This window comes from Acartia tonsa, chromosome 1 (assembly GCF_053477335.1).
Source record: "Acartia tonsa isolate MP-2025a chromosome 1, ASM5347733v1, whole genome shotgun sequence".
Lineage (NCBI taxonomy): Eukaryota > Metazoa > Arthropoda > Copepoda > Calanoida > Acartiidae > Acartia > Acartia tonsa.
Window position 1 is genome coordinate 53390485 of NC_137260.1, and position 10910 is coordinate 53401394.

Sequence of the window (10910 nt, forward strand, 5' to 3'; positions counted from 1 at the left end):
AAAATTTTAAATACGGTTTTAAATAAAAATAATGAAATTTAAAAAAGACGGAAGGAAGGGGAAGTTTGTAGTTGGGTTGATATTCAGGGATTGGACAATGGAAGAAAAAGATTAATATTCAGGTATAGGTCAATGGAAGAAAAAGATTAATATTCAACCTAGCCAATAGCGGGATAATTTTAGAACGCCGCCTCTAGTCCTTATATAAAAGTAACAGAATGTCTGTCTGGTTGTATCCTTTACAGTCAATCTGCTTATTGGTCCATGGAAGGTTTTTAACAATTTTAGAAGAGGGTACCACTACCATTCCAAGAGAAAGCAACCCTAGAAAAAAAGTACCACCATCCAAAATTTTCCTTTTTAAAATAATTAGACCCTCCCCACAAATTTTATTTTACTTATACTTTAAAGAACTAAAATGAGAAATGGTCGAGTTCAACACCTACCCCAAGTGCAATAGATAAATTTTGGCTTTTTAAAATAACCTGCAAAGATATGCCCTGCTTATAATATAATTCATGATTGGTTTCGAATCACTGTTTTGCTTATCATTTATAGTTATTCATTTAGTTTAAGTTAGGCTTTATGAAATTCCTGAGTTCAATCCCCAAAAAACGAGCTATTTTTATGACAAACAAGGATGACAACATCCATAAAAGCAAAGCACTGAAACGGTAAGACAAACGGACATTAACATTTGTATAGTGTCAGAACTGAATAATCAAAATATAAATGTATAAGAGTCGAACCAAAATTGTAATTAAATTTGTTGAAAAACTGCTGGATACAGGATAATGTTTATGAACATACTTACATTTTTAGGACTTGATTATAGAGTTGCTTCGCTTATAACATTATACTTTGTTGTCCCAGGAATTAATATAATATGTTTTAAATTAACGTACGGACTTTCTGATAATAATTATAGAGTTGCTAAGCTTTCTAAATCGTACATAACTACTTAAGGAATCACCATGCAAAGTTTGAAATCGATAGGACAATTCTAACATGCCTAAATTAACGAAAAAAGCTATCCGTTACGGACGGACGGACCGACCCTAATTATAGAAAAGCTTCGCTTTGCCATGGCAAAGCTGTACCCTAAGAAACTCAACTTTTATAGCTGACTTATGGAAGAAATAAAAAAAAATATCCGCTCGGCGGGGCTAATTATATTTTTTATTTTTTGGGGATTTTTCTGTAGAGGATGGTGGAACTTTCCCCCAAATTAGCAATAATCCTACATTTCTTACAGATCAGTTCGGTTAGCGAGATCCTTCGGTAGATACATACAGACAGACACATAGAGATCCTTTTACTTTATTATCAAAAAAATTATTAAATGCTAATAAGGATGCAATCATTAATATAATTTTTTACATTTTTTCTGTTGATATAAATACTCAAAATGAATTACGTAAGCGTATGTTTATACTTAATAAAAATTTTATTTCCCTATAAACCTAATCTTCTGTAGAGGTCAGAAGGTCAATATTTTGTTAATTATTTTGCCAAAACAATAAATAACAAGGATAATTTTATCTATAAGTAACGCAATTCAATGCTTATAACATTTTTTGTTATTTAAATAAGATGAATCTTATTTTTAAAATCCGCCAATCAAAAAGAAAGTTTTAGTAAGATACAAAAGAAAGAAAGAGAAAATTAGGAATGGCTATTATGTTATTAGGAACTACCGATAGACACGAAGAATAAGAGAGTGGCTTCGAATTCGATACTTAATTATAGAAAATCTAAAAGCGATATTTTTCTTTGATATGAAAATGTGTGTCTTAAAGTCAACTGGTTTTGTATGTACTAGTCGGTCGGACCTAGGGATGGGGAAAGGCTAAAAATCAATGTAGCGAAGCTACTCTGCAATCTGTTAGTACATCTTTGTAAAGACTTTGTAAAGGTTTGTTAACAATTTTTAACAAAATTTCTAAAAAGAACTTATATGTACCTTTGTAATGCATATAGCTTAAAAAGTGCACAAAACCCAGTGCTACAAGGAAACGTCAACTCGAGATTAATGCTATGCCTAAAAGTAAGTTCTAATTCCCTCTGTAAGATATTTGAAAAAAGATTATGTTTTTTTTTCATTAAAATATCCATGAATACCTGACGAAACTTTAAATTGTTTATATTTTTGCTTTTCATTATTATTCCTTATCTTCATAAATGCCTTATTATGAAACTTTTTTTAATAAATTTTACAGGGGAAAAATTATTATAAACAATCAATTTTACAAAAAAAAATAAAAGAATTATTCTACAGTTATTGTAAGGTCGATATCTACAGCTGCTTATAAGCGCTTTTGTTAGCAAGCCGTGACCAAAAAGTTTTCTTTTGGTAGAAGTTGCCGAGCCTCCAAAATGGCCGTTAGTCACGCCCTGTTTTTTTTGTTGTTGAAAAATTAACACCCCTGAAAATTAACAACTTAAAGAACATAATCCTTCATTTATTATTTGATTTATTGCAACAACAAACAGAAAAATATTTATATATACATCAAAACAGACGTAAAACCTAAGATAAGAAAAAGTGCCTAGTTTAAAAGTTTAAGCTCACAAACAAACACAAAACAATGTTACGAAAAGTAACCACACTCTGCCTTTTAATTTGTGCAAGTTCCGTTTTTGGCGGGAAAATCTCCCGCCAAAATTTGTCAGGCAACAATGGCGCCGCTTCTAACCAGACCAGAGAACCAACAGTAGACGATATTAACTTCTACTTATGGACTAGGTAAAATTCATGGTTTGTTTTAATTATTATAATTATTACATTTTAAGCAAAATTTCCCATGCAAATGTCTATTCATCCTTTTGTCCGTCTGCCCGTCGGTTATTAGAGCAATTTCATTTTTATAGAAGAAATATGATTTACAAAGCTAATTTTGAAGATAGGTGGCTGAAATATTTGTGAAGAAACATTTTATGTCATTTTTATAGCGTTTTAGTACAAACTTAGAAAAAGAGACGACCAAAACCTGACACACACAAAATACATGTAAAAAGGTATTTGCAAAATTTAAGCTAAATATTGATATTCGGATTTGCCTAAGCTTAATTTTCTATATAATAATGAAGCCAAAAGGCTCTAGCAGGCGTTGATGCAATGTGAAATAATATTCCATATCCTACTTAAGACATAAGTATCACTAATCTTTAATTTTTAGGAAAACTGGCCCTGACAACTATGCTCAAGTAGATTTCAACATCGACTCTCTGATACAAAATGGATTCCATGCTGATAACCCAACTATCATTGTCAGGTAAACTGTTTCAAAATGATAATAATCACATTTTAAGGGTTCCAGGACAAACGGAGTAGTGACAAACGTCGGAGTGGACAAACACAGGACTGTTTGAAAATTAAGTTAGTTAAGTATACAGGTTAGGTTAGGTTAAAATATAAATAAACAAATAAGCACCCCGCAGTGGTAAGACATATAAAAACCTATAAAATAGGTTAGGTTAGATTAAGAGGCCACTTTGAGGTCCACCACTCCGACGTTTTTCCTAGGGCCATTTTAAAGAAAGTTAAACCATGGTATGACATTGACCAGTAAATAGGTTTACTTCACCAAAACGCAAAATCAAATTCTGCGGTTACTGAGATCTTTACCTTCAGACTTACATATGGAGAACTATAGATGTTACATACCTAAGTGTTTCTTATCTTGCATCTTAAAAATTACATAACAAAAATGAAAAGTTGCGCGATTTTTTCTTGTAATTAAAATCCAATGTATATAAGATTTTAAGAATACCTTTAATGTCCTTGTTAAGTCATGGGTATACAGACGAAGGTGGCAGGTTCGGAGCCCCATTTGGGAAAGCTTATCTGGAAGGTATTAGATAAAAGTGAATGAGAAACAAACAAAATTCAATAAAAACAAAAAATGTTATGTTATGTTGAAGGTTAGAAAAATGAGAGTGAGAGTGCGACCGGGAGATAGCTAGTGGTTAACCCCCCCCCCCTCCCCCACCCAAAAAACAATGGTTCTTTTTTTGCGAAAGTGAGTATAAATAAAGTGGAACTATTAAGCACTTTACAAAATTGGAAACTTAGGTTATCAAGCAACGAAAATACTCAAAATGCACCGCATATTTTTTACTTTTAATTATCCTCTCTTTTAATCTGTTTGTTTTTAATATATATTATCATCAACTACGCCCCCAAAAGGCCTCTAAGGACAATTGATGTATTAAAGGAGGTTGAATTTGACCCCCTATTCTTAATTTTAGTCTTAAGGAGAACCATATAGGGTTCAGCGGTTAGCACATTCGGTACACACACACAGACACAATTATGTTAATGATTATCATGGCATAGTATTTTAGTCACTTGATAATACTTGTTTCATATTTCTTAGAGTGCTTTAAAATTATACTTTATTTGAAACAAATTTTGGAATTACAAATAAGTTTCTCATTCACTTTTAGTTGTTTATATAATAAAGTTACTAATTTTAATAATTTTGTTAAGTCATGGGTTTAGCTCTAATGGCGCTGGGTTCACCCAAGGTTTTGCCAATGCCTATCTTTCAGGTAGGCCATTCTAGCGTAACTGGACAAAGTGTATCAAAAATCAGCTATGTGACGTCATAAAAATGAGGAAGATGAGTGGGGCAGTGGGAAAGAAAACTCATAAAAAAGTGATGGATAATCACTCATTTTTATGGCGTCACATGGCTGATTTTTGAGACACTTTGTCCAGTTACCATTCTGGCAGGACTAGGGATGATGATTAAAATATTTTGTAACATGACTGACAGACCGACGGACAAAGAAAATTACATACTTGATGCTCATGGGTATATGGAATCTTCACAAAATAATTAAGCCCTATATATTGAATAACAACTGAGAAAATAAAAGGAGTAAAAAACTCTTGTCGTGATAATTAAAAGTATAAATGTAGATGGGTTTTTAGAGTGTTTTAGTCGGTTGATGAACCGACTTTTGTGAAATAGACAGAAATAAACCGACCAAAATCAATTAGAATCTTAGAACGTTTGTCCCAATTCCAGCTAATTAAGCTTCAAGTAAATTTAATTGTTAATTTTGATTCTTGAATACATTTCGGATTATGCTTGTAATTATTTATTAATATGTAATATGAAATTTCTTACACAAAATATTTTATAATATATATCATGCTTGTTTATTTATTTGGAATTTTTTTACTAGTAATTCATCATAGATTTTATTTTAGTTGGAGACTTCAACGTAATCTCCATAGATTGGGAGAAATTGGCCATGTGGTATGACTACTTCGGAGCTGCTAAGAGAACAAAGTAAGGGCTTAGGATTAAGAAAGTTAAGTGAAAATCACAGACCGTAACTTTAGAAAAGGTTTCATTAGCATATAACATTTTGGATCATGGACAGAAAATGAAGTAGCGGGTTTCGTCGTATTTTCACAGAATTTATTTGAGGTTAGGTAAATGTTAAGGATTGCCCGAAGGGTTAGGAAATTGATACCGCAAGATTAGAGCCCCCCGAATGGGCTAGAAATAGGAGAAGAGCTACTGTGAAAATACGACAAAACTCCGCTACTTTGTTTTCTTCTAAAATCAAATTTTTTTTACAAAATATATTTTTAGTAACTACTCCGTAACTCCGATATTTTTTAGCTCTATCAAATGTAAACCTTAATTAACTTATTTTGAATGATTTTAATTGAGTCAATAATTATGAAATTTACTTAAATAATTATATCTAAAATTTAAAAAAAAAATTCATCATGAACATAACAATCATAATTGATTTATTTTTTAATTGTTAACAGTTAATATGAAGAAAGCTTACTAAATATATTTTTAGAGTTGTAGCTGAGCACGCTGCTAATCTTGTTCAAGTTATTGCTAATCATGGAGGTAAGACAACAGATCTGTAGTATAGATGTATATACAGATAACCTCCATTTCTTTTTCAATGACCTTTTTCGTCTGCTTCTAAATTACTTTCTGCTACTTGGATGTGGTAATATAAGCGACACCATTGGTTGATTTTCAATGACCCTATAGAAAGGTTGCACAAGGTTGATGCGATGGGGAGATACAGTTATTTAACCCTTTCTCCCTCTAGTGTTTTACTCTATTGGTAAGACAAATCATATTTTCATTTTTGTTGGATTTTGTTGACCAGTTATATTCATTATTTGTATCAATGAAAATACATTTTCCAATGTGCATGTAGAATTTGCAATCTGCAAGGACCTAACTAATAAGCTTTCAACTTCATCTAATCAAAAGAGCATCATAATTATATTTTTAAAAATAAAAAATGTAGGGAATCGTCCCTTTCGTGGCAACGCCCCTTATGGGCGATTTGTCGTATTTCTAAATGGCTTTTGATAACTTATTTTTGGTAATTATAATTATACAGTGGGCTGCTTTCAAGGTGACCGAATGCTAAATCCAAGTTTTGACTTTGCCGAGTCACCTGGGAAGCTACAGTAGACTAATCTTGAATGTTATATATTGTATGTCTATAAAAAGCTATTGGCAGAACAAAGCGAGACTTCTAAGGCCTATCTCTCACCCAGCTCCCACCTGAAGGGCAAAAGTGACATCAATACTAGGAAAATCGGTCACCGTGAAAGAATCTCACTCTATTTAGGATTCAGTCAGCTACATTTGGTTGGTCACAGCCTTGGCGCCCACGTTGTGGGATTTATTGGCAAGAAAATTCAGGAACTTGGTCTTGGCAAGGTGCCTAGAATTACAGGTGAAAATTGGAGTTTTTCTCTCAGAGTACCTTTTTGAGCTATAAAATCCTTACCCCTGTTTTTTATATACATTGGAAAGAAGGTGCTTTGTTTGTTTATTATTTTTGGTCAGGTTAAGTTATGTTGAATACTGTATACTGAATATCCCCACATAGTAAGAGCTTCGCAGGTATAGGTTTTACAAAAAAAAACTAAACCCCCCTCGCTTATTTTCAATTTATTTCAACATTCATTTATATATTGTATGTTGAATTACAATTTGGTATACATACAGATAAAATCACGAAACCTATAACAATTTTCTGATTTTAGTTTTTAAATGTAACCATTACTTCGCGCGCTTTGTTTTAGTTGCAATTTCTTTTAATTAGCTTTCAGTCGGTAATAAACTATCTAAGCAAATTTGATTATGTAAAATTGTTACACATCTACAATTAAAAAATCTATGCCAATTTACATATTATTATATCCTGTTTGTTAGCATGCCCAAGTTTAGGAGTGCATGTGCTTCATAAAGTAATTAAAGCTCTTTATAGTGCCCATAAAAAAGTACGCCATATTAGAATAGTCCATATGACTTAGTTCGGGATTTTTCGGTCCACAGTCTTAATTTATCCCCTTTTTTATGGGCACTAACTTAAAAACTTTTGGCCGAAAATTCCTAATTACGTCTTATTAGAATGCACTAATATAATATGACGTCTTTTTTATATAGGCACTATAAAGAGCTTCAAAATAATTGATTGATCTAGGCCTTGACCCTGCCTTACCTGCTTTTGAGTTGGCCGGCCAGGATGGAAGAATTGACAAGACAGACGCAGAATTTGTCGACATCATTCACTCCAATAGCGGCATGCTCTGGGAGGTAAAACCATTATTTATCCAAATGGATATAGAATATACGTGGATATTATGACAGGGGAAAAATTGTCGTAAATTTAGGTTGCTAACATGGGACGCATTTATTGGCCAGTTCATTCATCCAGTACTAGTGTAGAAAATGGGGTAAATGGGGTGGATGGGGCGGGGGGGTATCGTTATTTTAGCCCGCTACAAGTTTCTTTTTATTAGAGAGCATGAAAATCTGGTGTAACATCCACGTAATAAAATATCCATTTTTATCAATCTTCTGCAAAAAAAATTTATGGAAAAAAAATAAATATCCATTATCCATACAAAATAATTCACATAGATTTGGAAAACACACAAGTCCATGATTTTAAACTAGTAAATATGATTTTTTTACTGACAATAGTTTATAGCTTAGAATCACTGTTGTAATAGTGAATGAAACAAAAAATGGCAATTTTCTTATTAATTAAGTTGACATTAATAATAATAGCATTATATTATTAACTTCTTATAGGTTCATAAATCTCGAATTAAATATTACTACACCAGCGACATCGCCTCTCTTATCTAGGTGCTCTATATTCGAAGGGATAAGGAAGGGCCGAAAAGTAGCCCAAAACCAGACCCAGACTTTTTGTATTACAGATAAAATGGCCTAAAACCATCCTGTAAACTATGAGAAGCTTCACTGTAAAAGAAGAACCATATCAGTTCATCAGTTAGCGAGATCCTACGCTACAGTCGAAAAAGCTTATTACTTTATATAATAGGATTATGATATTTGTAGGGATGTCTCTCAAACTGGAAAGAGCTGGGTCACTATGATTTCTATCCAGCTGGAGGAAAGCACCAACCTGGCTGTACAGACTTGTGTGTGGCCACAGTATGTGATGAGAACAACATCATCGACTTGATCAAGTAAGTTAAGTTGTTACGCTACCATGGCTCAACACGTAGAGCATCCGCTCGTCGTCGGGATGTTGATAGGTTTGAATTTCAGCCGAGAAACTAAAGACGTTAAAAACGGTTCTACTGCTGCTGTGTCAGGTGCGCGACATAACCAGTTAGAGATAGGGGGGGGGGGTTGCATTGGCCCATAAACAGGCGCAACTCATTGCCATACACAGTTAGGACTTCTCAGACAAAGGTCGTTGGTTGCATGTTGGATGTTGCTGAACCTAATATCCTTGGGTGGGTGTTTGAGTATCGCATCCCATTACAACCGGATGATGCTCTGGATTCTCTAGATGTTCACAGTATTCAATTATCTAGTGCTACTATCTCCATTATCATTTTATTTCATTCTAAAAATTAATATTAATCTAGGGGTGGATGCAGTCACAGCAGAGCTACAGAATATTTTATTGAAAGTATTCAATTGTCTAGTGCTACTACCTTCATGTCCTGGCAGGTAATACTAACCAATATGATACTTAAATAATTCAAATACCAGAGGCTGCGCTCCTAGAATCTAGGAGCTATGTATTTGAAGGAGTAAGAAAATTAGTAAAATACTCTAAAACCAAACTTAGATATAAGACTTAAATAGTTATCGAAATCTTAAGCTAAAGACAAAAAAAAACCTACTACTTTATGTAATAAAATGAAAAATATCTATATTCTATTGTTTTTCTTAGAGTGCTTTTAATCGTATAATTTTTATAAACTTTTTGAAATATCAATTTTTTAAAATCCTTTTCTTTTGCCTGAAAATTAATGCTTAATTTATAGTGTGAATCCTGGGAGGCATTTGAGCTAGGACAATGTTGCCAGAACCAGTTTGCTCACATGGGTCTACATCTGGACAGGTATACTTCTTGTATTTGAGCTGGGGCAATGTTGCCAGAATCAGTTTGCTCACATGGGACTACATCTGGACAGGTATACTTCTTGTATTTGAGCTGGGGCAATGTTACCAGAACGAGTTTGCTCATATGGGTTTACATCTGGACAGGTATATTTCTTGTATTTGAGCTGGAACAATGTTGCCAGAACCAGTTTGCCCACATGGGAATACACCTGGACAGGTATACTACTTATATTTGAGTTTAATTATGCTTGTGTATAATAATGTGATAATCGTTTTACGCTTGAAGTAACAGAAAATAATTTTTATATAACTTTGAGAAAAACAGCTGGTTTTATTAAAAAAAGTCCACTCACAAAGTCGTCATCCAGTTAAATTGTACCATACTTGTATAATTATTTTACTGATCATTTTATTTTCAGCCTTATTATTATATTTCACTTTACTGCTTTTACTATATCATTGTTATAAGTAAATAGGTGGTAATATATATATATATTTATACATAAGTAAATAGGTGGTAAAATATATTTAAAAATATTTAGATACTCCCCTGAAGGCAGCTACTATCTGATGGTCAAAGAAGAGGCCCCCTTTTCTCTGGGTGAAAATGGAAACTTTTGCTGAAAATCAATATTTTTTTTTATCACATGAATATTAGGTATACCTATTTAAGCTATAGGTATACCTAAAAAAAATATGTGGTTTTATCAATTATTACTATTGTTGTTAAGCTTATATTGAAAATGATTTGAATAAACTTTTAGAGAAAAAATTTTAATTAATTTTATAAAAACGTTATAACGTTTCTAAACTTAATTTTTACTTTCATGTAACTTGACACATCAAAAAAAGAAACTAACATTATAATTGATTTTAATCTTCATTTACGATTTGTTTTTCCAAAAATCACTGCAATTTTAATATCAAAGAATCTAAAAGAAGTTGTATCAACTTTTTTGCTTTTTATTTAAGATAGCTAGCCGGTCCTTTCAGTAAGTAGTAGATGTAAAGTTTTTCATAGAATTCAGATATACAATCGGTTTTTTTGTAGACCTCTTATTTTTTAAGTAATTTAAGTTTTTTAAAAAAATAATTAAGTCGGTTTTAAGGTACTAAAACGCAACAAAATAAAAGAAGAAAATAGCCAGTATAAACAAAAATAGTAAGATCTTTAATTTGACACCTTACTTTTAAAATTCTGTTGAGTAATTGTTGAAAAAATCTATTTTTTTAACCTCGGTTTAATCAAAACATTAAACCTAAATATTTTCTCATACAGACATAAAAAATATGGGTTCATATATACCATTAGAATGAGAAAAATAATATGAATCCATTGTAAGCAAAATTGAAAAAGTTAAAAAAAATTGTAATAAAAAATAGAAAAAATAAAAAAGTTATTTTAAGAATTGTAACTACTAAACTAGCCAATCGCAAAAATTGACGAATCGGGAAGCTTAATCTATAAAATTAACCTATAGAATTGCCAGAAAAAAAAGGAGAACGTTC

General features: G+C 32.1%; 1 protein-coding gene across 3 annotated transcripts; it reads left to right on the top strand.

The window, feature by feature from the left end:
• Nucleotides 1-2356: 2356 nt before the first annotated feature.
• LOC145331535 (phospholipase A1 VesT1.02-like) lies at nt 2357-10302 on the top strand. Of its 3 annotated transcripts, none has more exons than XM_080176248.1 (11): nt 2357-2746; nt 3180-3275; nt 4493-4554; nt 5222-5303; nt 5833-5885; nt 6631-6738; nt 7492-7604; nt 8379-8509; nt 8918-9002; nt 9323-9399; nt 9944-10302. In XM_080176248.1, the coding sequence occupies exons 1-11, from the start codon at nt 2589-2591 to the stop codon at nt 10023-10025; spliced, it is 1047 nt and encodes a 348-aa protein (XP_080032374.1). In that variant the 5' UTR covers nt 2357-2588; the 3' UTR covers nt 10026-10302. The 3 variants fall into 3 exon arrangements, 2 of the variants coding, with proteins under 2 accessions (XP_080032374.1, XP_080032381.1); XM_080176255.1 differs by lacking the exon at nt 4493-4554 and adding an exon at nt 3793-3854 and having other exon boundaries at nt 2454-2746; XR_013883780.1 differs by having other exon boundaries at nt 2465-2746; nt 9323-9472; nt 9944-10009.
• The last annotated feature ends 608 nt before the right edge of the window (nt 10303-10910 follow it).